This window comes from Sminthopsis crassicaudata, chromosome 1 (genome assembly GCF_048593235.1).
Source record: "Sminthopsis crassicaudata isolate SCR6 chromosome 1, ASM4859323v1, whole genome shotgun sequence".
Classification (NCBI taxonomy): Eukaryota; Metazoa; Chordata; class Mammalia; order Dasyuromorphia; family Dasyuridae; genus Sminthopsis; species Sminthopsis crassicaudata.
This window is the reverse complement of record NC_133617.1, coordinates 670,878,234-670,905,125: the sequence shown is the minus strand read 5'-3', so window position 1 is coordinate 670,905,125 and position 26,892 is coordinate 670,878,234. Positions and strand designations below refer to the sequence as shown.

Sequence of the window (26,892 nt, the reverse complement as noted above, 5' to 3'; positions counted from 1 at the left end):
AGATCCCATTATGTGTGCACTCACCTGGAATCCTCTTCACAAGCTGAGCTATCAGATGTGTCTAATGAGGCCACTTGTGACTGGCAACTCAGGTGTTTGCCAGCGGGACACTCAGCTCCAATCTCCATGCCTGGAGCACTCCCCTCCAGTCCCCCCCTCAGAAAAACACTTCGCTGTTCCCATTTCAGCTTCTCGCCCCCAATGTTTCCCAGGCACCCACTATCTGCTCCTGCAGGCTAGTAACACAGCAGGTGTTAAGGCCTCCAGTACCCTCTCCAAGCTCTGTCACAGCCTTCAGAAAGGAGATCTACATGGCTTCAAGAATAGGATATAGACAGAAAAGAAAGGTCACAACACTCTGCTGGCACTCACCTGCTTTGTTCTATGGCAATACTTGTGTTACTCCAGCTCAGATTTTAGGCTCCAGTCTTTATTTTAGACTTACATGTTGGCCCCATTCAAGATCCCCTCAGGACTCAATCCTACCAACAACTCAAGAGGGTTCTAGGGCACCACCTTGGTCACATCCCCACATTTCCTTTTAACAAGCCTTCATAACCTTAGGTGATATTTGTTTACTGTGCTCCCTCACACTTCTCTCCTAAAAACCATTTCCTTCAAAACCCTGTTCTCAATACCTCATAGAAGTCTTTCCTGATTCTACCCCTCACCAATTTATCTTGTGCCTTTCTTATTTATGTACATGTCTCTTCTGAAAAAAGAAATATTAAAATCCCCTGAGGGGCTATTTTATTGTCTTACATCCCAATTATGTAGCACATTAGGTATTTTATAAAATGCTTCTTTTACTGATCCCCAACGTACCAAGATTCCACAAGCATTGGAGTACAACATGCATATTTCATACAGCTAGTCAATGTGGTATCTCTCCTAGCTCTAAGAATACAAATTCTTTTAGATTCTGCAATGTCCGAGTTCTCCCAAGTGTTGCAGGCTTTTCCCAAGTCTCAAAGATCAGAACTGTTTCCCTGCTGCCACTGCATCCATCTCTCAACTTTATCCTGACACAGCCCCAGGGAGCCAGCCTGCCTGCCTTCTAGAGCTCTGCCCGCAAGGTAATCGTGCCCTATATTCAGCATCCCAAGATGGCTGAGAAACAGTTAATGAGAGATATTAACTGTCAGGTCTGGAAAATAACAATGGATCTCAACCATTTTTCTTCTGCAAAGAAAGCAAAAGGTAGTTTAAAGGAAAGGCAGGTAGCTTGGATCTGCTGGCAAGGTCAACGTTAATGCTATTATTACATCTTAACAAAGGCATTTAGGTTTGGTAGTAGGGGCCATTTGTCTTAATATGACCAGTGAACCTCCAACAATCTATATGTACTCTCTTTGGGACTATGTTTCTTAAGTGAATATTCCCTTGTTTCACAAGAGAATAGATAGGAATAGAAAGGAGGGATCAGGGAGCCCTGATTCTCAAAGTCACATAATAAACTGATGACAAGACTCCATTATAACCTGGGTATCCAGTAGAGGTTGGTCAGTGATCTTTCTACTATATTTCATGGAAACTTCAAGTTTAAAACAACTGACTAGAAACTGTGGGAAAGAGAAGACAAAAACTTCAGCCCCACCCAACCTTACTACCCTCCTATGGTGATAGGAAAAGCCTCATAACCTGAAAACTTTAAAAAAAAAAAAAAAAAAAAAAAAGCCTACTGTTCATCACCAAGCCTGTTTAGACACGCTCTACCCGCCCATGTGAGAATAAAAAGACACACTGCGCTTATTTTTCCAGATGCTTCTTTTGTAAAGGAGCCAGAATTGGCAACTATACTGAAAATCTTCAAAAAGTATATACAAAGGTATTATCATACAAAATATACATAAGGCTTATGCCAAAATGAGAGCACAACAACAAAACATAGATCAGTGTCAATACCTAACACCTCTCAACATCTACAGTGAACCAGAGGAGCATAGTATACTACAATACAGTCTGCACACATAAAATATAGTAAATTACAATAATATACAGTAAGGTATAAAAGACAGGGAGTCCCCCCCAAGTCTGCCCATGATCCCTTCAACACAAAAGAAGGTTATTCCCCATATAACTCACATATGGGAAAACCTTTGAGGAGGAAGAAAAATCCCCAAGGAAATAGAATGGTTTGTCCTAAACCATTACTAGCACTTAGCAGTGCTCCTAAGGATACAGGTTGTAACAGTCAGTTCAGCAGAAGGAAGTGGAGTTCTTTGCCAGTTATCAGTATACAAAAGGTGCTGAGCAAGACGATGCTTCTCATTCCATCTCAGTGAACCGAGCAAACATGGCTTTCCGAACTGCATCCTTGTAAGAATCTGCAGTTGACACACCGTAGGAGCTGCCTTTTGCTCCCAAGCCAGCTCCTTTCATTCGTACTTGAGCCTAGGGAAAAATAAAAAAGGATGTCTTGACATAAAGCAACAGTATTCCCATAGCACAGACTGTTGGTCTCTTCTTCCCAAACTCATTCCCTTTGATAGGACCATTCAAACTGAAAATTTATAAGGTAAGTGAAAGTTAAATGATTCCTCATGGATTGTAACCCATAATTTAACTAATAGCAATTCAATGGACACAGCTACATAACTAAATTTTAAATAACTTCACATCAATAAAACCAATTAGGCAAGACTACTAATACTAACACAATACATGAGACTACCAAGTGAAATTTCATGTAATGTCTACAAACTAAGGTGCTATTAAAAAACTACTTAGTACACACACTCAATTCCTCTCATGACAATTCCCTCAGAACAAATCTTTCATCATAACCCAAACACCAAGCTATTGCTTACCTCAATGGGGGCTGTGATACCTTGACACTTCCTTCCCAAACCTGAGCCTTCCCGCCATCCCATGGCCTGTAGCATTTTATTGCCAATATTACTATGGTCAATGCCATCCTTTGTTGGTTGTTCATAATTACTAAAAATGGAGAAAGGGGAAAAAAAGTTACATAGACTGAAAAAAATTTTCATTTCACATGTGGTGAAATTTTCAAAATACATACACAGTGCCAGCATCAAACTGCTTCTTTCGTTTGGGTTCTGGAGGTTCTGGGATTCCATATTTCTCCCGTCTCTCTGCAGCTCGATCTCGGTACTTCATCTATAAATGGGCAAAGAAAAATGGTTAGAAATCTATACTAATTCATTCTTCAAACAGCTACATTTACTTCTAGATTTCTCAAGCCAACATTTAAATTGTATTAAATTCATTTAAATCTATTAGCATTTCTTTAATACTGAAAAACACTATATGTGACTTCTCTCATGTCACATTACTACTACCATATTTTAACTATAAATAAGGAAAAAAAATCACTTCTGGCTTTTCTTTTTTTAAAAATGAAAGCATTTCTGCATGAAAGTTAAGATTTAAGTGACTTTCTAAAGTAAGCTTAAAAAAACAAAACAAAACAAAAACCTATAACGAAAAATGACATAACATCCGTTGACTCATCTGTTGTATGCTAGCTTGTCATGGAAAAGAGAATGGAATCAAGCAAGGGAGTTTGAGGATATTCTAACATATTATATATGACCCTAGGGTCATATCCTCCCAGAAGCTTTTTCCAGGACAAAGAGACCATAACCTCATCTGAATTCATAACAGCATCTGGCAATCACATACTACCTTATATATTTATTGGTAAACTTTATAGGATCTTTCTCTTGCGTATTTCAAAGTAGTATGCTAATCCTTTGAGGTAAATCATCTTTTTTTAATATTAGAAAAATGTCCTATAATATGGGAAGGTACTCAGAATCTCAGAAGATTAATATATATTTGAACAAGAATACCTCTCTATAATGTGCCCGCAAAGTATTGCACCTTCATTTAAAAGATGTTTAATGATGGGAAACCCAATCTTTCCTTGAGGCAACTGTCTGATATTTTGACTTTTCCTCATACTGAACCAAAATAATCCTTGCCTTCAAAGGTCTTATAATTATATAGAGGAGATAATACCACTAGTATCTATCTAAGAAGGTTTTTGTGAGGAACAAAGGAAATAATGTATCAAGTCTTTTGCAAACTATAAACCATTATAACAACGATTAAATTATTATGAACTGGTAACTTGTTTCACTCACCTCTCTTTCTCTCAGTTCCAAGGCTTCTAGTTCTTGCTCAGATAGTCTAGATCGTCTATAGATATCCATGTTTTGCTGTGTAAAGCATTTCAAACAAAGAAAAACTCAGATTTCTCAAATTACAAATTAACGAATACTTTTTTTAAAAAAAAAGAGTTTGTCATTTTCATATTCTAAGTAATGTTAGTGCAATGATGCCACCAACCTTTCCATTCTAACTAGGAAAATTAGGCACCTCAAGAATATAGAGGGGCAGCTAGGTGGTGCAGTGGATAGAGCACCAGCCCTGAAGTCACTTAACCACAATTGCCTCAGCAAATAAATAAATTATATTTTAGAAAACAGTAAACTCAAACCTTATGTAAGTCAGAGAGTTGTTGATGTCTAACTAAAGCATCTTTGTTGGGAAATTGTCTTCTACAGAGAAGACAGGCCATTTTCTTCCAGTCAGTCAGTTTTTCTTCTTCACTTTCGATTCTTTCCATCAATTCTTCCTCATTATCACTATCACCACTATAAGCGGCTACTAGACCACGCTAGAAAAGAAATAGCAAATATTATTAAGGGTACTTTTTTCAAAATTTGAGGGTCAGAGAGAACTCCAATTAGTTCAATATTTCTAAAACTTAACATTTCACATAACATTGAAGGCTAACACTGAGAAAGTCAAGTCACTTCACCTAAATTAGTTTCTTCATCAGCAAACCAAAGTTGTATTACATGATTTCCAAGGTCCCATCTAATTCTAAATTATGTTAAGGTACCCTTCCTTTAAAACTGTTCTCAATGAAGCTTTACCAGACCACACTGCACCTCCAAGTAAGCCATCTTAACTCATCTATGACAATTAGCAAATAATTATGTATTTATTTATATTATCTGTGTATTAAGCTTTTACTTAACTCTATATGTATTTATGTACATAGTTCAATTTTAGGTCTTTGAGAGCAAGGAATTTACATTTTCTCATCATGTGTGGCAAAGTATCAACATAACTGTCCTCTGTCAATAATCTCTTTTTATATGTATATGTATATGTGTGTGTGTATATATATATATATATATATATATATATATATATATATATATATATATATATATATATATAAAGATACTTTGTAATTGAAAATGCAAACTTTATCAAATGATTATTCTGATAAAAAACTTTAAGGTGCCAAAATTTAAGATAGCATCTTTTCTTCTGGGTGAGAACAAATGCTTGTTTAATCTGTAGTATATCAGTATATCTCACCCAGAAGAGAAAAGATGCTATCTTAAATTTTGAGTATATCAGTAATCAGTCCGATACTGACTGGAATACCATCAAAGTTGAAATAAGAAATGTTAGCCAATATAAATTTCAAAATTCATCAAAACAAAATTAAATATAACCATGTATAACAAAATATATCACTACCAATACATAAAACTTCGTTAAAATTAAGAGGCTTAGAATATAGTGAAATTGTTTCTTACTTTGAGTGGATTTTCCTCTTCTCCATTTTTCATCAGCTCTGGGATAAGCTGCTGTCTTTCAGCCAAAGCTCCCTTAAAAGAGATGAAAATCCATGAACCCACAGTTTTTGCGTGACTAATTCTACTTAAAGCACTGTTGCTAGCTAATGCCCCTTTACCTTCTTCTCAAAGAGAGCAAAGCCAGCATCTGCTGCTGCAGATTCTCTTCTCTCTTCCTCCCTCAAGGAATTGACGGGCTGGAAGCTATTCTTAAAATTTTCTTTTTGTTTATTTAAGCTCTTAGCCCATCGTTCCATGTCTTTGGCAATCTAAAGTAAAAACAAACAAAAAAAACAGATTTCAAGTAAAAATGATAAATGTGGACAATGAGGACCAAGTTCTCTGCATCACATCAGTCATTAAAGATCTCTCCTCACCCCAAAAGCTCTAGCAAAATCTCTAAATAAGAGCTCTAAGATAAAAAATATTACTAAATTTCTGAGAAGTCTTTTAAAGTTAACGAGGATATATTAACCAGTAATTTAAATTACTATAATAGTAAGACTATCTGATATTACATGTGCCATTCCTATTTTCAAACACAGACATATAAAAACTTTATTGAAAGTCTGCTTTAAGTGGTCACAATATTAACTCAAAAGAAATGGAACCTGCTGTCAATAAAACATATAGGTACTTTCTGCATTGCTAATTTTAAGGAATCAGAGCAAAAGTGACCAAATGCCATCCACCTTTCAACATCAAACCAAGGATCCTGATATAGCAAACACCAAGAAATGTAATTTCAAACTTAGTTCTAAAATCCTTCAAGATATTAACTAGCTATTGAATCTCAGACAAATCATTCTACCCCTGCCCTCTCTGGCCCAGTTTCCTCATCTGTAAGATGGAGTAAACAACTGCTGAGTTTATCACCTTCCAGGATTAAACTAGATAATTAGACATTACACTCTACCAGCTCTTAACCATTACAGTTCAAGCCTTGCCTGCTGTGCCGTTTTGCTCTTAGGCTTCTCCTTCTTTTCCTTCCCTTCTTTGGTAGAAGGCAGACCAGTTTGTTGTTGGGCTACACATTCTGCTGCAGGTACATAGGTCTCCTTCTCTCCATCCCAATAAAGATATTGCTGGGTTAAGGAATTATAGTAATACTAGAAAGTAAAAACAAAAACAAAAAAATCAAGTGATTGTTTAATAGTGACGACTTTAGCCAAGTCAAATTAATAATTCAAATTAGCAATAAAAGTATCTTGGAGGGAGACAGTCATATAAGATAATAGTAAGAATCTATAGAAGTTTTCACATGCAGAGTTATCAGTCTGCATGAAAATATCTTGCTGGAATTGACTATTTTAAAGGCAGGATCCTCAGCTACCTGAACAAGGACCAAAGGTTAGGGGGGCTAGTGTTGCTTCCACCTCAGACCTTTTGTTAATTCCACTAAATAGTATGGGGCTGACTTAAGGAAGGATAAGCTTAGAAACGAGATATGGAATCTTAAATTTGTTTTTTAACAAAGGAGACAAATATAGGAATATAAATAGTAACTAGGCTTCCAGTTACTTTGTCTCTTAAAAGGAGTGACTTATAATATATGAACAGTGGAGTCCCACAGACCAAACCAGAATTCCTTTTCTAAACTGAAGACACAGTCAGGTACTAGCACTAGCTCATAACCACAGCCAGTTTCCCCTGACTGGTGTGGTTACTGATACTGAAGGGAATGTATATTATCACACCTAATATCTTATTTATGCAAAAATTCATTTTAAACATGGAGACAGAGTAAAGCTTAAAATTGAGGTTTCTTCAACAGTTTTAACTATAGATCAGGAGTAACAAAAGCTATGACAGGATATGACATAACAGCCCATAAATCTTAACACTAATCTCACTCCTTAAAAGGGAAGTTGAATATATTGTGAATTTTACTTCAAAAGTATTAATTGGGGGGGAGGGGGAGAGGGAAGTGAGGGTCCCACAAAGAAAAATTTTAAAAACTTGTTAAGAATTGTGGAGTCTTTTCTAAACATTATTCTTAGTCACCAATTAGAAAAACAAAAGAGCTCAAATTTCAAATTCTTGTATGATTATATTTGTAGCACTATTTACTACAAGCAAAACTTTTAAGAATGACAGCTATAACAAGAAAATGGTATTTACACACATGGATTGTATCTAGGTTATATTGTAACACATGTAAAATGTATGGGATTGCCTGTCATCGGGGGGAGGGAGTAGAGGGAGGAGGGGATAATTTGGAAAAATGAATACAAGGGATAATATAAAAAAAATATAATAAAAAATTATTAAAAAAAAAAAAGAATGACTAGCTATTTTGTCTATTAACTCTTCAAATTTTCTGATATTTAAAAACACTGAAAATTCAAAAACAAAGTTTCCCTCAGGAATTACTAGCAGGAAATAGAAGAAAATAGAAACAAGTAAATTGGCCTTTCTACAAGGATAGTAAGAGCTACATCATATACTTAAGGACTTAAGACTAAAGTGGCTACTAAACCATCTTTCAAAAGGTTTTAAATGGTTTCAAAGGGAATAAACTAATCTAGGCTTATAGAAAAAAGCAAATTTAAATGGAAAGTACTAAATACCACTTACCATGTTCGAGATTTTACTCCTACAAAGAATACTTAATTTCATGCCTCATAAACTGACCTAAATGAACATAATGGATTCTAAATGAAAATACATTAGGATGATATTGCATTTACCTGAGAGTTAGAATCATAATAAAGTCCTGTTACTGGATCATAATAATATCCTGAGGATTCATCATAATGGTAGGTGGAAGTGTCAGGGACGGCTATAAAATAAAAATTTAGAACAACTGTTATTATTTCCCATAACAAGCAGGCTAAAAATTCGAAGAAAGTGAATCTGTGTGCTTACATAGAAAAAAGCCTCTTGAGAAATGATCTTGATTTTAAGCTTACCATATTTGGTACCGGGGACTACACCAGTTGGGGAAGTTGTCTGTGCTTGTGTACTAGTGCTAGTACTTGGCTGTGCTTCCTCAGTCTGGAAAAAGAAAGCACGTTCAGTAGTTCTCATTTTTAAAGCCTCTTAAAAGAAAACAATAAATATTTTCCCCAAAGGTCCCTGTGACATGCTACAGCAATAAGCTAAAGCAAAATTTCAACATAATATACTACCAGCAGGTAACATTTCCTTAAAGTCAAAGCAGGCATTATAAATTAAGTGAACTATCTTGAGAAACTTTACTTAATTTTAAAATTCATTTATCAAAAACACAAAGACAATATGCTCTATCAATTCCTAGTTCAGAGCAGAAAAGGTTAAGATTTGCCCAGCAAAACAAAAGTTTCCATAACAATAAACAGTTCTATATTTAAAACTACAGATTACCGGAGAGCCAGGTGGATTGGTGGTTTGATTATACAGTTGGGGACTTTGGGATACTACAGCTGCTGAAGTAGTGGTGACTGCTGCCCCTGATAATAAAAATAGTTGATTAGAGAGCCAATGTACTTAGGTTACCTGGAAACTTCAGGACAAAATTATAAGCTAAACATTCAACAACATTTCTCTTTGATGTCCTTCCAGCATTGTACTGTAGTTTATGTCAATTCCTATTATCTAATTATCACTAAAGGCCCACTGAATATGCAGTGGAGATAGCCTTTAACCTTTGACATTTAAATGTTCTTATTAACAGAAAATAGTAGGGTTTTGGTTTTTTGGAAGTTTTTTGGAAGGAGACAGGAGAGCAGAACCAAGGAGAAATTATTCACATACTTTTGGTTAAGGAAATATTTAATCACCTAATTTTTTACTTATAATCTTAATTAAAGTAATAAAATCTTTAAATTTTATGCTTTATCCATTTCATTTGTCAAACTCTGGATCTTGTAAAAAGTTTTGGCAAGATTTCTAAAGAAGCGAGTAAAAGTGGACTTGGTCACTCAGAACTAAAACAATGTCACTATATGCCAAGTTGGAATTTGGCAAATATAAGAGCAATTTGGACCTTACTCTGAAATGCAAAAACCATGGGTCTTGTATGAGAACCCACTGGATGGCAGAGAGGATTCTTTATTATCTTTGAACTCTTTGAGGAATCCAGTAAGATTACCTCAATTCTGAAAGCTTAAGCATAAGATGCAACGAAGTATAATACCTGGTACAGCAGATGTATCACTCTCCACTCCCCCTGCTTGTTGCTGGTAAAACTGCTGATAATCTTGTGAATACTGAAGAAAATGCAAATGGCAAAGTTGGCAAACTCCTGTGAGATTTTTGGAGACCAGAAGAATGTAGATTCCTTAAGATTTTACTCACCTGGGCATACTGTGCATAGCCATCTTGGCCTGGCTGGAGGTAATTGTAGTCTATATTGCCACCTTCTCCACTTTGAGACTGAAAAATTCCAGCAAAAAGGGGAATGCACATAAAATTAGTAAACTTCAGATAAAAGTAATTAGGAAATATTCCCTAATAATTTCTTTGAGAGCATGCCAATCACAACCAATGCAGGTAGGTATAGAGAAAAGAGGAAACCCACTACCTGTGAATCTTGGCAATACCATAACACTAACTTGAGCAAAGGACCCTCCCCGCCTTCATACCTGCGTGGATGACCACTGAGCTGCAGCAATGGCTGTGCTAGCCACAGAAAAGGCGCTGACCCGGTTACCATCTGGGAGAACCAAATCTCTGAAACCATGAAGACCAAATCTCATGAACAAAACTGTACTTTCCCCTCAATATCTACCTCAGGTTTGTTCTTCCCTAACTTAGCCACATGAGGCAATCAGAGATGGTCCCCCACGTGCTGATTTTCTAGCCCAAAAATTAGTAAACTGCAAAGGTACTAGTTATTAACTGCTATTAGTGCCAGAAGATCATGAATTGTCAGTCAGAATTTTGCACACTTATTTCAACACAATTTAGTGCCAGTTTTTCTAAATATATGTGTGTACACCGCCCCCCCCCCCATCAGAAAACTAACCAAAACATTTGTAGGATGAAAAATGCCAATAGATCAGGCAAACTTGTGGCAATTATAATAATTATTATTCTTGTCTACTTCTGAAAATCTAGTACTAGATTACCATCAAATGGAATCCTTGCTGCACAATGCCATAATATAATAGAAAGTTGGTCCTGGAGTCAGGAAGACCTATGTAACTCTGGGCAAATCACTCTCTCTTGGTCTCAATTTCCTCAATTTGTAAAACAATTGGGAGATGTTTTAAGATCCAATGATCTCTGTAAGGTCCCTTTCAGCTTCTATGCGCCATTATTTCTATATTTTCCCTCTTTGTTTTTACTCTCAGCTGAAGCAAAGAGTTCTTTACTAAACACAAGTTGATTTGCAAGGACAGATGAAGGAAATAAGCTCCATGAGCAGAAACACATCTTATTCACATAGGCTTAGCCATCAAACACTAATGTAAAAATTAACAGCTTTGTTGTAAAATTGGCAAGGAATCACTAGGGGAAAAAAATCTTCGGGATTCATTTAGAACAAGATTGTTTTTAATAAAGATAGTGAAGTCACTCACTTTCTGGCACTTTTGGCAAAATCAACTCCAATTGTTTTGCCATCAATTTTCAGTGGAGGATGAAGACTTTGTAGCACCTGCAGTAGCTGAGAAGCATCCTAAAAGGCAATATAATAAAGAAACAAGATTTAGTTGCTAATCCTCAAGAAATCTGGCTCTAAAAATGAGATTAATTCATTGCATATACATATTTGAAACACCAATGGGTTCAACACCTCTTCCCATAAAACAAGAAATGAACTGTTACTGAAGGGTTACATTAATCTGAATCAAAGAATTAAACATTTTCTCTCCCCTATGGTTTTTTCCCTTTTGCTCCGATTTTTCTCTCCCAACATGATTCATAAAGCAATGTGTTAAAAATAAATACAATTTTAAAAAAAGAAAAAAAATTTGGCTGCTTAAATCACCAGAACTAAATATACATTAATTAGGGATATATGAATTGCCATAAAACTGTCAATAGTTAAATTGTGATCTCTAAAATGGAAATGACACAAAACTGCAAACCATCATTGAAATTATTAATTATACTAAAAATCTAGTGTCCAAGATTAAAAATCATCTCACCATTGCTGAAGACAGCTGCACAAATGCAAACCCTCTGTTCTGCTGTGTCTGTTTGTCTTTTATAAGCCGAATGTTATTGACAGCTAATGATGCATATGGAGACAATGCTGTCATTATGGAATCTACTACAGTATGAGGAGCAATATTTCGAAGAATAATAGCTGAGAAGATAAATAAGATAAAACATTATGCATGTTTCAATTTTTTAATTACTGTTAAATGCAAGTCTAAATACTAGTTAGAACCAGTTTCAAAGTTGAGCCTTTTATCTGAAGCTCAATTAAGAACTAAAAAATCATTGAGGTATAGATATCACATATATTCCTGTTTGCAGTTCCTGCAAATTGTATGAATAAACTTAACAGAACTATAATAAGCTAATTCAGATTATTTTGCACTACAGAAATGTAGAGAGATAAAAGACGGTTCAACCAGGAGGAACACCAAGAGTCATTTCTAGTCATTTCTAATTTGTATTTTGCCACTGGACCCAGATGGCTCCAGACAAAGTGAGGCTGCTGACTTTCCATTCCCTCACTTCAATCCAATTCACTTGTTTCTCATGGCACCACTTCCTTAACATCATGGTCATCTTAAAGAACAGAGGATAAACAACAGCAATGACAATCTATTAAGGAGTTACTTTCACTTACTATCACAGTAGTAATCCACAGACTGGACAGACTCTGTGGTTCCAGATGGCACTTCCTGCTCTGAGTCTTAAGAAACAGAAGGAAAAAAATGAGAAAGATAAATGTTACCAACTCAAAGCCCATCAATCATATATTAATATGCAAGTCTTTCTACAACCCCTCCAACATGGTTAATCCCATCTATTTCAATTTGTAGAGTATAAAGGAAAAACTGAGGACTGTTTTGATTTGCATCCATTCATTAGTGATTTAGAGTATTTTTTTTATATGATTAATAGTTTACAATTTTTCTTTTAAGATTGGTTTGCTCCTATCCATCAATCTATTACGTAAAAGGGCTAGCTTTTTTTTTTGTTTTGTTTTGTGTTCTTAATTTTACTTTTTTGTAATTGCCAATAGTTCTTATTTGGTGAAGAATTTACCATTTAATACTAACTATGAAAGAGATGGACTCTTTTCTAATTTTAACAATCGTATAAACATTTTTAATATTCAGGACACATATCCATTTTGAGATACAGTACAACATAGTTGCCTAAACCTAATTTCTTCCATATTGATTTCTCGAAGACAATAGTTTGATATTTATGAAAAGCTCATATAGGCAACTACTGGGGTGCTGCTTACTACTAAATAGCAAACAGTAAATTAAAAGCGTAAAAGAGGCTACCATTTTAAATCTGAGTAAAAAGGAAACAATATGAATTGGGAACAAGTATAAGGGGAAGAAGTGTCTAAGATTAAATATATAGTTCATATAGGACATGGCAACAGAATGTTAAAAAAAACAAAAAAAACCAAACCCCAGTTAAACCAAACTTACCAAATTTATCAGCTCCACACCGGAAGCATTTGAGTCTTTTCCTAAAGTTGTTAAGGCAGCACTGGAAAAAAAATTGAGGGTTGAGTTCTGTTATTTTTCATATCAACTCATAATCCCCATTAACCACTGAGGTATTATTTCTGTTTATTTTAGAATTATGTACTGAGTTGTCAGTTATCTCATTATAGTCAACAGCATTAGGAGGAATAGGACACATAGTCTGTAAAATAATCCAACATAATAAACAAACTCATATACTACCCAAATAAAGTTCAGAACACATAAAATATATGGAGTAGAAAGCTTAAGACTTGCATTCAGGGTTTGAACCATGGTTTTATAGTTTGTTAGATGTGTGATCCTATTCTATTTAACAGGAATGTTGTAAAAATCAGTTATTAAAAGAGGTCAAATGGGACATCTGAAAATAAATAAATATTAGATTAATATGAAGGCAAGTTAGTACCACTGTGAGGAAGCTAACTAGTGTAAAGAAATTTCTGGACTTCATGTATCTGAAGGGCCTTATGTAAATTACACATGACTTTATATATAAGATGTGTATTCAAAAGTTCTGTCATTTAATATCTTTGACCTAAGACATCTTTCATTTGTAAAATGGGCATTAATACTTTTTTGTGAGCTCAAACAAAAAAGTAGATAAAGTAATTAATGTCTATAAATTTAAGCAGTTACTATTAATCTAGAATTTTGGTGTTTATTTATACCAACAGGTTAACAAAGGGTTTTTCCCTAATAATATGCGAACAGACACTATAAAGCTGAAGAACCTTGAAATCCACAAAACAATTAAACACAAAACTAAAAGTAACTGGGAAAAAAAAGGTTTAAATGTTAACAAATAATATTTAAATATTGCTTTAAAGTTTGTGAAGCACTATATATTTGTGCACACACCCTCATATGGTCCTTACAACACTGTGAAGTATCATGATCACTTCTTATTTTACATGCAAGGAAACTGAGGCTGAAGGAGAAACTAAGTGACTTGACCAAAGTCACATAAGAAGTACATGTTCAAGGAAGGATCCACATCTAGGTCATTCTGATTTGTCCCCAAAATCACAAAACCAATGCTCTAAAACTGGTTCTAAAGTTCTAAGCTTACCATTTAAGGACTCAAAGTGTGAGATAACTCAGGGACAACTTCTTAACCAAAAATCAATTATTTAAATTCAAAGATTTCATGACCAGTACATTAATAACATAAATATTACAAATTGGAAGGCCAGAAAACAGCTTGGGAAAGGAATAGCTGACAATTATTACATAAAACAGAAACTTAGCAACTAAATTCTTTATACTCTGGGTTGAATATTCTTCAAATAAATGCTGTGCATGCCTAATTTCTCACAAATTTACGTCCAAACAAATGATCTACCAAGCTGACAATCTTGATATAAACTGAGAAAAATTAAGCCCCTTTAGAACCTGCATACAAAGCAATGCAAAGAAATCCTTAGGATATTACCTGAATTATAATCTATCATAAATATCTTATCAATAGCCAAGTGCCAGAAATATACACTTATTTTAAAAGTATTTGTCTTTCAAGTTTCAGATGAAATATTCTAAAATATAAATAGCTCCAATTATAATGACTCTAAAACAAAAGAGCTACAAAAAACTTAGTTAAGAAAAGTTTTCTTAGCACCAGCAAGTACATAGCCTCTGGGTGTCATCCTTCAAAGCTGTTTTTGTGCAGTTGTGATTTATTATCAATTTAAAAAGCCCAATAATAATAGCTGAACCAATGGTTCATTATCTTTGCCCACAAGCTACTGAATAACAAACACCATCTCATTGCTAAGGTGGTGGCATAGATAGCAAAATTTCAAATATCCTAAGTTTGAGGTCAACCATAATCCTAAAAGTACTCAGACAACATGTATTCCAGGATAGAAAATCTAACTAGGATAGTTGCCTGGCGTTCCTAAGACTGTGTTCCAAATAATGTCCATGTCTAATTAAAAATTAGGAATTCTTTTTATTTAAATGATGGTTCTAAGGGGTATGAAAAATTTTCTATAGTCAAATGATAAATAGTTAGCAGTAGCCAAGTATTCAGAGACAGAGAAAAAGAGAAAACTCTCTGGACTTTCCTCAATCTCATCTTGAAGAAGTTTTATACACATACACATGCACATGCACGTGTCAAGTCCTCATTCCTAGATAGCTTAGGTTTTCACACAATAGAGCTAAAAGTTTTAAGTTTATTTTTCAAAATGTAACCACTTTACCTTGTTACAAAGCCAATCCTCAAATTTAGGTCTGGGATTGCTATAATGCATTGCAATGTGCTTTCCTTGTATCACCAACTTTTTCTGCAAGAAAAAAAGCAATTAGTTATTCCCATTCTGAGGCATGTGTGTCCATTTTCCCAGGGCAGAGCACACTTCGGAAGAATCAGTGCTCTGGAATTAAATGGACAACATACGGGGAGGACCAACCGCCACCTATACTCTGCCCATCCAATCCTTCAGAGAGGCGGACATAGGCAGTAAGAGAATGGGATTCGGAGTAAAGGTAAACGGAGTCAGGGCGTGTTGAGAGAGCTGCCAAACACTAAACGCTGACATGGAACCAGGAAGTGTCTCCAGCAGAGACAGAAGTCCTAACATTCAGCATTGACAGGTTTGCTAAGAGTGACAGTCTATTTATATAAACAAAAACAAAAACAAAAAACCCCCAAAATCACAACTAACCCAAGTTTTAGATGGCCGCCTGTTTTTAGCCCTTAGAACATTTGTCCTTGGGCAATGCTTCACTGCCCTGCCCCCCAATCCCCAAACCTAATCAACATAAAAACATTTTTAACTCCCATTCCCCCCAAGTATTTTCTTCAAGATGTGTCCCTCTGAAAAGAAGGGAGTTCACCTCAAAGGGAACCTGGTTAAACTTTTTTTGGGGGGAAGGGGGAAAGCAAGAAGGGGATGGGATGGGACTATTTTGAATGCCACCAACTGAAGCATAACTAAATTTCATTTCTTCCCAACTATATCAGTTCATGTAATCCCCGTGTTACGATGCCTTCTTCACTGAAAAACAGACCCTCTTTCAAAATGAGTAACCAGGAGGCCAATGAAGTTTCTTCAGGGGGTAGGAAGTTTACAAATGCATTCACCACCATGTCCATCAAGTCAACAAAGTGACTAAACGGGACTGTTTTTTAAGTTTTTTAACAATCTAAAGCTCTAAGCTTCGATCATTCTGATCACAAGTATCAGGGGGCTCATACCTGCCCCCAAAGAGTCTTCATTTAATGGGAGCAACTTTTATAACTGTTTACTGAGGTGTGACAAGAGCAGAAGAGATTTAAGCAAGGTTACAGTCCTAGATTTTTAAGGAGTCTAAGCCTCCTAAAAAGATATATTGAAGAAATGACGGTTCTTTTCTGGGAGATTTAAACTATGTTGTGAATTTAGAAATTGTGATAACATCTATAGTATTTTGGAGAACAGGATTGTGTTTAACCTATGGGATTAAAATGATGGACCTCTCACTCACTAGGATATGCATATACAGAAATAAAGATGCTGGCAAAATTCAAAAGATCATCCCATCTATAATTTGGCAGGAGGGCTACTGTGAGACTCAAAACTACTTTGGGTTCCCTGAGTCTAAAATTTCTGGAGTGAATTTGGACTGTACTTTTTTTTTTCTTTTTCCAAGTAATACACATCAATATAGCTTTGTATACATTAAAATTGTGAAATTTTTGGTTTAAGAGAAATTTTGATCTTGAGAGTTTTAAACTCCTAGGCAACCAAGATTTTGGTACACCCATTAGCAGCAATGGATGTCATGCCAAGAAATTCTACTTTTAAGCACATAAGGATTAAGTATGTTCTGAGTTTGCTATGAAGGTGTCCATGGTATGAAATGCATGACGTCCTATTTTTCAGAAGCCTACAATGCCATAGCTTCAGATTACTGAAATGAGAACTATAAAAATCTGACAAATGAGTCAGTTCAAATGACACTCTCATTAGCTGAGTCTTTAGATAAACTGCAAAAGATTCCCAATGACATAATATAATTTACTTCAGGATGACAACTTACAAATTGCCACATGAAAAGCAATTATGTTTTTATGTCAGTTATTACAATTAAAAAATAATCTTTTCCCAAAGTACATCTGACCAAAGCATTTTAGTATTACATATTTGAATTCTAGACCAAAATGCTATTCAAGTGCAAAGCAAAAGTTTTATCTTCACTACTGGAAGAACACTTGACTAATGCCACAAGAAAGAATCCGAAAACGATTTGCATTTAACAAATTACAATTGGATGCCATCTTTAAAGGGCACTATAAATAAAACAGTAATTTAATTGCCACTAACAATAATACAACAGCAGCAGGACACCTCCATGGAGCTACTTTCATTGTATTTGTAATGCACATATCTTTAGTAGCATTTACATATATACTATGGAAAGATTAATATATTTATGCCTGCTCCCAAGTGACATGGTGTCTCCAGGCAAAAAACAGATTACTAGTAAAAATGCCTGCTACAGGCAGAAAAAAAAAATCTTTCCACATTCAAATGCAAAGTTTAAGAGTCTAATATTCTTCTCAATGGTCACAGTGAGAATGTAATTAGGTGGGGGAGTGGGGAAAGGATGTTTTGATAATTTTAAGATACAATCATATATACATATATATGATTTTTTTCCAGTGGCCCTGCCATATAGCCAAGTTTAAATGCAGAGCAAATTATTTGGATTTTTAGTACTATTGGTTTTTTTTTTTTTTCTCTCTTTTTGGATAAAGATTTTAATATATACAAAGCTTTTATTTAAGTCACTATTTTGGAACAAACCACTCCTTCCACCTCAGTTTTTTTTTTAATTGTACAGACTTGTTCCATTTTCAGGAATATCTAGACTTGGTGAGTGAAGCAACCTGATTGGCTTCCATCCAGCTGGTAGCATCTTGCAAGTGATAAAACTCCACGAAGGCGAAACCACGGCTTACACCTAGAGACAGCATTCAGATATAGACGGGATACTTGTGTTAGTCAGTTCCTTTATAACAGGTGAATTTCTCTCCAACTGCTTCATTACTTCGTGACAAAGCCAATTTGGGAAGCAGTTTTACATGTGACTTGGCTTTGGGATCTTCTCTTTATTTTGCCATGGCAAGGAACAAAGCCACCTTAACTGGCTACATGTCACTCAAATTTATTTCCACGCTTAAAAGTAACCATGCAACAGACTAAGAGTCAAATTAGGGCGAGGGAAAGGGGGGATGTTTACGTTATTGCTACTTACCGAAAAAAGAAAAATAAAAATTGTTTAAAAAGTCCCTAAACACAGTGTTTTTAAAAAGTTCCTCAGATGTTCTCTAACATAAGTGTCACATTCCTTAGCCATGGCAAACCCTTCATTCTCATTTCATGTGCTTGAAGATTTGGGGGAGTTCAGGAGGTTCTTTAGGGACTGAAATAGGGGTGGGGAAGAAAAACAACCTCTAGAAAATGAGTGAAAGCTCTCACCTGTTTTTCTCTTCATCAGCCTCACATCTGCAGGCTGAGGGCCTTCAAAGGATTCCATTATCTCTCGAATCTGCACAGGATTTCATATGTTTGCAGTTAAAGTTTCAAAGCTACATACTAATCCACACTAAACAAGGAGAATTCAAGCACAGAACCATGTCTTCTCAATCAGCTAAACATAACTTCTATCATCAAAACGCAGGTAACTTAAACTTTGACTTTGAAATGTGGCCATCATCTTCTGGTGTAAATTAATTTATTTCCACAAGTCTTTAGCATTGCCCTCAAGATATCTATTAGAAATTTTCCTTCAGACACAAATTCATACCACCAATTGACTTTCAAATGAAAAAAGAACAGAAATCTCCTTTTCCCCAATTCTCAAATTGAAAACAATTAAGATTAATGGCACATCTGTCATTCCTTTAAGTCCTAAATGAGCTTTTAACAGGAAAAAAAATTTTTATAGGTGTCACAATGCCAACGGAAATATGCTTAACATTTGGAATGTAATTAATTTTAAATTCTTGAAGAATTCAATTTTAGAAATTGAATTAGAAAAATTCAAATTTTAGGGAAATTACTGTACAATACCTTAAAAATAATAGTGTATCATTACTTCAGAAATTTGCCTAAAAAAAGATCTTTTCTTAAAGAATTTCTAATGAATAAGATTTTTGGGCAGCCATTTTATAAAAACTTTCCTTACAACTGCAAAACAAATTAATGAAACTCAAGTTTTCTATGCCTAAAATCCCTCTTCTACCAATTTATTTTACACAGAAGACATGAAGATATAGGGAAAATAAAACCAAGAGCTTCATGCATTCATAAGATTATTCACCAATGAGTATTATTTTTAAATCTAGCAGTTTTTACTATTGGCAAAATACACACACACACTCTCTCTGTCTCTCCTTATGGGCAAGTGGCCATTTGCCAAGACTGCAATATAAATATATGTACTGTTAAAATATCCCAAACCATCAAACAAAAGCCTAACTTTGAAAAATATTAGTAATATACCAAGAAAATTACTCATAACTCATGAGTTTTGTGATGAGCTCAGCTAAGAAGAAAATATGCTATTTTTTTCTCTTAAAGAGAAAAATAAGAGCTTTACATAATAGTGTGAGAAACAGATAATAAAATACTCAGTAAGAGCTAAAGTAGAACAGAACAAATGTCACTGAGAAAATTTTAGAAAAACTACTGTACAATACTCTGTACCTTTAAAAAATCATAGTTAGTGTAACTATTTCACAAGCTACACAGCATACTTAACTGGACATTCTATCTGAACAGCAGAAGGAAGTTTGGAAGATAGAAAAATATTAAAATTAATCACATAATAATTAGACAGGAATAACATGGAATAAATGAAATAGGTAATGTGTGCTCCCTCTGCTGGATCAATAGGAGACATTAAAACTTCTTTTGGATGTGGCAATTCTTGTATAGGAAGGCACTTGAAGTCAAACGAGCCTCCCTGGATGGTACAGGACAAGGTTATAGAATCTTTTCAACATATGATTAACTCTATTAACATATTACAATATTAACATTTGTCTTTTAAAAATTCACCATGAGTTACAAGGCTTAAATTCTAAATCTTAATTTAGTAATATAAAGAATTGTGTGTAATTACAAACTCAAAAGAACAAAATTTACATGTAGTCTTATATTATATCGTTACTTGTGCTACTGAAATAATAAGATCCTGAAAAATCCAGTCCTTGATAAATACATCTAAATTTCAAAATTGAGTATTATTATTCATACACTCATTAATGTGACATTTTCTTTTGTTACTTACATCATTCTCTGTAACAGTAATAGGGAGTCCACGCAACATGATTGTCTTACTCTCCCATTCATCATTAATATCATTCCTGTAGTCATGTTCTCCATAGTCACCGTCAGAATGGTAACCATCTTCTGATCTGTCACTATTCCTTCTCTCGCGTTCCCTCTGATGGACAATAAACAAAACTGCAATGAAAACTCCATTTTGGGACTGAGCTTTTTAACTCTTAAAAGGAAAGATGGGTTAAGGATATGGCCACAATTTCCCATCACTAAAATGTTAACTAGGAAGAAAGGAGACTTTAAAAGCTTCAGGAAAATGAGGACATTCTGGATTTCACATTCTGTGTCATAAATACCTAGCCAATAGACACTAGTAATTTTCTTTTAGGAAAAAACCATGTACTGTTGTGAATTGGGATCTAAAAGGAACTGAATACTACTTCTTTTCAATGATTAAATTCAAATGTATTTAAGAATACAAAGGCTGAATATAAAATTCAAAAGAAATTGAAGTTCAATGAAAGGCTAGAGGAACTAAAGAATTAAATAATTTTCATATTTAATAACTCATGAAACCTACACGGCATAAATTCTCTATAGAATGCTTAGAAGAAATATTTTGTCTATTTCTCCTCTTAATCATCTTAGCTTACAAAAATTAAGCAAGTATTTTCACAGATAGTAAATTAAGGGCAGCTAGGAAATATATTCCATACTGTATGATTTGGAGTCAGAAAGAGCTGTCTTGGGCACATATTGCTATATAATTGTTGGCAAATCACTTACTTGATCTCTCCAGCTATTTCCTTATGCATTAAATAGTATAAATAGCACCTATATCATGGGGTGAGTGTGAGATCAAATGAAATAAGATGGAGTGCTGTGCAAACTTTAAAGTACTATACAGTTTCTAATGTTATAGAGAAGACAAATTTTATAAACCAGATCCCATTCACTTACCTCTGGACTGTCGTAGTCTCTGTAGTCATCATATCTATCATTCCTGCGGTCATCACTGGATCTTTTATAGTCTGAATCCCTTCGTCTGCTTCTGGATTCACGTTCATCTCGATCATCCCGATCTATGATAGAACCGTATCTTCCACTACGCTCTGTTCTACTGACTCTGCAAAATAATGTTCATTATACTGCATGTCCTTTTTAAAACATTAAGCAGCTCAACTTACAGCACAATATAGCTAGCAGTTTAACATAATGCTTGATTTTAATTGTTAGTTTCAATTCCCAGAATAACAACTCCAAAATGCAAAAATAAGCAACAAATATTTTAACCCCAAATTTGTGAATTTAGCAAAATGAATTTTCTGGGTCAAGTGTTAAGGGATCTAGTGTTGATGGGGCATGAAAAACGGGCATGTATGAGATCCCATCTGTTATATGTTGTTAAGAATAGCCTTTCCCTCAAACAACGGAGTCTGGGAACTCTTCCCTATTATTTCAAAAGGATCCTCATTTACAACAGAAAAAAAAAAAAAAAAAAAAAAGGAATCTGGCACCCAACCATACATGCAGTATTTATAAACTATTTTAGAAGTCTATCTTGCAGTATTATTCAAGGCACCAAAGGGTCATTTTACCATCTGAACATCACTTGGTTATTTGGCTCTACTTTAAAGAAGATAAGAGGAGGTTTACTGTTATCAGTCTTACTAATGTCAAATCAGTCGATAAACATTTTATTAATCATTCACAATGTGTCAGAAACTATGCTAAGTGATACAAAAGGGATACAAAGAAAGAAAAACAGGCAGTGCCTGCTCTGAAGCAGTTTAGACTAATGGGGGAAGATGAGATATAAAGAAGTGTACAAACTATGAAAAAAAATAAATTGGAAATAATCAACAAATGAAAAATCCTAGAATTAAGGGGCATTGGGAAAAATTTCCTGTAGAAGGTGGAATTTTAGATGAGACTTGTAGGAAGCCAGGTAAGCTGAGAGGTGGAGAAGAAGGGGGAGAGCTTTGCAGGCCCCAAGGGAAAGCCAGTTGTTTGACACAAATTAGTTATGAAGAAGGGATCTTAAATAATCATTAACTACTTCTTAAATACAAACTGAAATGGTTTAAAAACAACCTAGCTCAATCTCTGCTACAAAGTAGCAACCAAAATATGAGAATATGAAAAAGAAGTAATTTAAATTTTATTTAATTTTGAAAGGTTTTCTCCTAATTTGTGATTAATAGTGTTTTCTTACAAAGTGCTCATCCAAGGACCACAAGTCATGCAGGCACTTAAAAGCACCTCAAAATAATAATTTTTCAATCTAGTCAAGTAATTAACTGCATATTTTGCCAAGTCAACTATATGACCAGCAATTATTACAGTAACAATAGAAAGTTATCATGTCACATTTGTTAGTTTACAACTACAAAATATTTTGAGATTGAGGAGTTTATCTTCTTAATCCTAATCTCAGGGCAGTATGATGGCAAAAGTTCTGGACTTGTTATCATTTACTTATTTACTGTGTTTGTCATTTACTTATTATTTACCATCTATGACATAGACAAATCATTTAATTTCCTCCTAATTTGTAAAATAAGAAGACATGAAGCACCTAGCACAAAAGATGATATAGATGAGAAGGGATTTAAAAACCAACCAGTCCAAACCCATTTTACAGATGAGGAAACTGGGGCCCAAAAGGGTGAAACTTGCCCATGATTACACATTAAATGGTACAAAGTGTTACTGAATCAAGGTCTTCTATTTCTAAATTCAGTGTGCTGAAGGATGTTATATTGTAGGATGCTACCTTACAAGGTTATTATGAGATTAAATAATTTATGTGTTTTATTGTAAGTCTTTAAAAATGTCAGTTATTTTTGTTTTCAGAAATAGGCTTCTCTGTTGTATAGCACTTGTTTTTTTTGAAAGTAAAAAGGATAAAAGGACAAGGATAAAACTTAAGTAAATGAGAATCCGAATCAATTTCATCAACTTGAGAAAGACAATAGCTCCTTAATGTCACAGGAAGCTAATAACAAAAATATTTGTTAAAGGATTAAGAAATATAATTAGGGCTGTGACACTTTGCCAACTTTGTGTTAGTTTACCTCATGATTCCTGGTCGAGTGTACTGGGAGGAGGGACTTTGGGGGGAGGGGAGGATGCTAGGGAATATGAGGTAGAAAAGCAAATGTTAAATAAGGGAAAAGGGGAAAAAAAATTACATCTTTATTTTTAATATCCTCTAATTGGAATTTAGCATTTCCTTCAAATATCTGAAAATATTCTGAGAAGGGGTCCATGACACAAAAGTTTAAGAAGAACCCTTGTTCTAGAACAGAATGAAAACATCGAATTCATAATTCCTGGTTCCTTTTTCAGGCCACCAACTTGATAAGTCTGTGATAAACTTCCTACATTAAAACAGTTCTGAATACCCTGGTAGTAGTAGTAAGATAAAAGTAGAAAATAAAGAGGGATGGAGATAATAACATACCTAATATGTAGTGAAAGCAACCAAGCAAATAATTGGCCTAATTATATATACCTTAAGGTCCTACATTCATATCTTCTTGTAAATTTTTTTTTCTTCCCCTGTTTTCTCATAAGCTCTAGTGTAGAGCTTATCTTTCATTAGTGGTGAGGATATCTTATAAAAGACTGCCTCTTGTTTTTAGCCTGCATTTTCCTTTGGGCTCTCTTTTTTATAGGATTTAAAGCTAGAAAGGATGTTGGAAATTACCTATTTGAATTCCCACAACTTTCAAAGGATGAACTTCCCAAAGTAACAAATGATGATGATTTGAGCTCAGGCTCTGCAACTCCAACTACTGTTCTACTCATTCAAATTGAACACTTCACTCAATCAAGCTATGGGTAGCTAAATGGGGGATAGGAGACAAAAAAGAGAACTGTCTCTGCCATCCAATAACTTAGATTTTAATAGCAAAAAGTAAGCATGAACATGTGTGCTAAAATATGCACACATTCAATGCCTCTAATACTATATACAACTCAACTACTTGATGTAACAATCTCGACTTTTTGAAAGTAATAGTGCTGTTATTTGATATTTTCTCCCAAGAATATTTGGATGGCATGTTGATTTTAAAAATAAAAGTCTTAAAAATGATTCTGAGATTATTATAACACCCTAATGAGAATCCTTTGGATATGTCAAAACAAATTAGGGGTCCACTGACAGTAACAGAAACAGCAACTATATTCTGCTCCCTTTTATCTCAGTTAATTTAACAGGTAAAGGAAGAAAGGGGACAGTTAAGATAGCAAAAGGGTAGAGGAGAAACAAGTATCTTTGAAGAACACTAAAAGGTAGAAACAATGGTTAACAGATCAGCAAATGAAAAATCTTACAACCAAATGTTTGTTTTTAGGGTCTATAACAATGAATTCATTTTAAAACAAGCCCAAAGCTTAAGAACTAAAACATACAGCTCTATTTTGGCTAAAAATTATGTTTAAGATTCCCGTAGTTACAACGTACCGTTTGTCTGAACCCATAGTCTAGTCCTTTTCAAACTGCTAGTACACAGCTCCAAAGGTCAAGTCTGTTCAAGAAGGCAAGAGAAAGAGATTAATGCAAATCATGTTGCACCCAGAGAGCTTTGCAAACGCTAGGATTATCTGCTCACCCCGCCAGGAAACTCAATTTTAGAATAGCGAAGGAAAACACCTGCTAGATCTCGCCTAGTTTCTCATTATTTGAGATAAGGGGGCAATGCACCAGAAACCGCAATGTATTTCCGAAACCAGAGTTGGAACGGTTTGAAAGCCAGTATCACCTTTTTTCGAGTAACCTCTACCGGAGAAGATCTATCTGCACGGAAGCCAGGAGATGTTCGGGTGTTAACTAAAACTCTCTTACAGAACCCAGAGAGAAAAACAGTCCCGGGATCCAAGTCTATGTACCCCTTGGCGAAGGGTTCGAGGATGCTTCAGAGCGGCTTCAGATACGAGGACGCATGGCAAGCGAGCTAATTCTTCGGAGGAAGCTTGCAGGACAAATGCAGGCCCGCTGCAAGCCCGGCCCGAGGGAGCCGCAGTCTGCGTAGCTGCGAATTCTCGGGGCGCTGCCGCAGAACCGGCGCCCCATCACAATTGGCGCCGGCACCCGCGGCGAGGTCCCCGAGGGGAGAGCTGGGACAGCGCCCTCCAGCGCGGCCCCGGGGGCCCCTTCCCTCCTCGGCGCACAGGCGAGCCGCGACAGCCCCGAGGGCCTCGGGAGCGGCGGCTCCTCGGCTATGGGCGGCCTAATGGCGGCCGGGCCCACGTCCAGGAAAGACACAGGTAGCCCGAGGACGCGGCTCGTCCGTCTTGCCGAAGCCTGGCCGCCCGCAGCCTGAGGAGGGAAGGCCTGGACGCCGGGGGCCTGGGCGAGGGGGAGCCGGGATAGGGACGGAGAACGGGGACCGACCGCAGGCGCGAACGCCGCGCCGGACCAAGGCTCGATGGGGAGGGAAGAGGGGGAGGGGGCGGCGGAGGGAGCTCGGCCCGCCGACCTCCGAGGCGCCTGAGGAGGCCCCGGAGAGCGCTGTCGAAGGCCGAAGCCCTGCCCCCGCCGCTGAGCGGGGCTGACAGATGGGAACCGGAGAGTCGGCTGACGAGGCACAGGAGAACTTACCGAGAGGCGGTTGGGGTCAACGATCAAGTTGTCGGGGAGAGCACGTACGAGCCGGCGCACTCACCCCTAACCGTGCTCGGCGAGGCGGCCCTCGCGGCTCGGCGTCTCAGAGGCTCCAGCGACGGTCCAGGACCTGAACAAAATGGCGACTCCGCAGACCGCCGTCTCCTACCCACACTGCTCCTCGCCCCGCTCGGCTGGCCGCCGCCTGCTGGAAGCTTCCAATGGACGCGCATGCGCGACGCGCTCTCTCCGGCCCTCTAACGTTGCGCGGTGGCTGCTGGGAGGTGTGGTTTCAGCTGCAAGGAATCCTTTTTTCCTGTTACTAGCCTACGCACTTTGCTTTCTTTGTGGAAGGAAGTGTCTCGTTTAATTGGGTTGGCGATAGAGAGTCGTCAGGAAACAACTTAAAAATCACCTCATAATAGTTTTGCTGCCGGAGCCGAGGCCTATAGTGACAGTCAAGAGGGAGGGGGCAGCTGAGTAGGAGGTCCCGAGAGGTTTTGGGAGAAATGCGAGGGGGGTGGGGGAGTCCCTTCCTTGTGTGCCCCGCGGCGCAGGCCCCGGCCTTCGCTCCCTCGGGTAGCCAGCGGACGAAGTCCTCGGCCCTAGGGTCCTCTCCTCAAGCGTGCCTTCCCACGGCCCCTCGGAGAGGAGCTCTGCTCAGCCCAGCCTTATCCTAGGGAGAGGCAGGGGGGTCAGACCAGGAACCCCCAGGCCGGTCTGCCTCATAGTGGCTCCCTGGGCCCCACGCCGGGGCCCTGGCGCCT

The 26,892-nt window shown here is 36.5% G+C and overlaps 1 protein-coding gene across 2 annotated transcripts; it reads right to left on the bottom strand.

The window, feature by feature from the left end:
• Positions 1-1,749: 1,749 nt before the first annotated feature.
• On the bottom strand, positions 1,750-26,892 carry RBM5 (RNA binding motif protein 5). Of its 2 annotated transcripts, none has more exons than XR_012484899.1 (25): positions 26,123-26,892; positions 24,986-25,049; positions 21,472-21,637; positions 20,519-20,674; positions 18,703-18,772; positions 18,111-18,184; positions 15,439-15,522; positions 13,178-13,238; positions 12,355-12,420; positions 11,702-11,862; positions 11,132-11,229; positions 10,193-10,280; positions 9,906-9,983; positions 9,745-9,817; positions 8,973-9,058; positions 8,540-8,624; positions 8,318-8,409; positions 6,575-6,736; positions 5,747-5,896; positions 5,589-5,660; positions 4,394-4,648; positions 4,113-4,216; positions 3,026-3,123; positions 2,811-2,940; positions 1,750-2,394 (listed from the first exon to the last, which is right to left on the bottom strand). XR_012484899.1 is itself a non-coding variant. In XM_074283305.1 (25 exons), exons 2-25 carry the CDS (start codon positions 25,000-25,002, stop codon positions 2,269-2,271), a joined length of 2,448 nt encoding a protein of 815 aa, XP_074139406.1. In that variant the 5' UTR covers positions 25,003-25,049; positions 26,123-26,892; the 3' UTR covers positions 1,750-2,268. The 2 variants fall into 2 exon arrangements, 1 of the variants encoding a protein (XP_074139406.1); XM_074283305.1 differs by having other exon boundaries at positions 4,113-4,187; positions 4,469-4,648.

What these genes read in the sequence shown, in the direction of transcription:
- RBM5 (XM_074283305.1), bottom strand. An exon ending in TGGAACTGAGAGAAAGAGAG is followed by an intron (nt 3,124 to 4,112) that starts GTGAGTGAAACA and finishes GCCCATTTATAG; the next exon opens with ATGAAGTACCGAGATCGAGC. An exon ending in GTATCACAGCCCCCATTGAG is followed by an intron (nt 2,395 to 2,810) that starts GTAAGCAATAGC and finishes ATTTTTCCCTAG; the next exon opens with GCTCAAGTACGAATGAAAGG.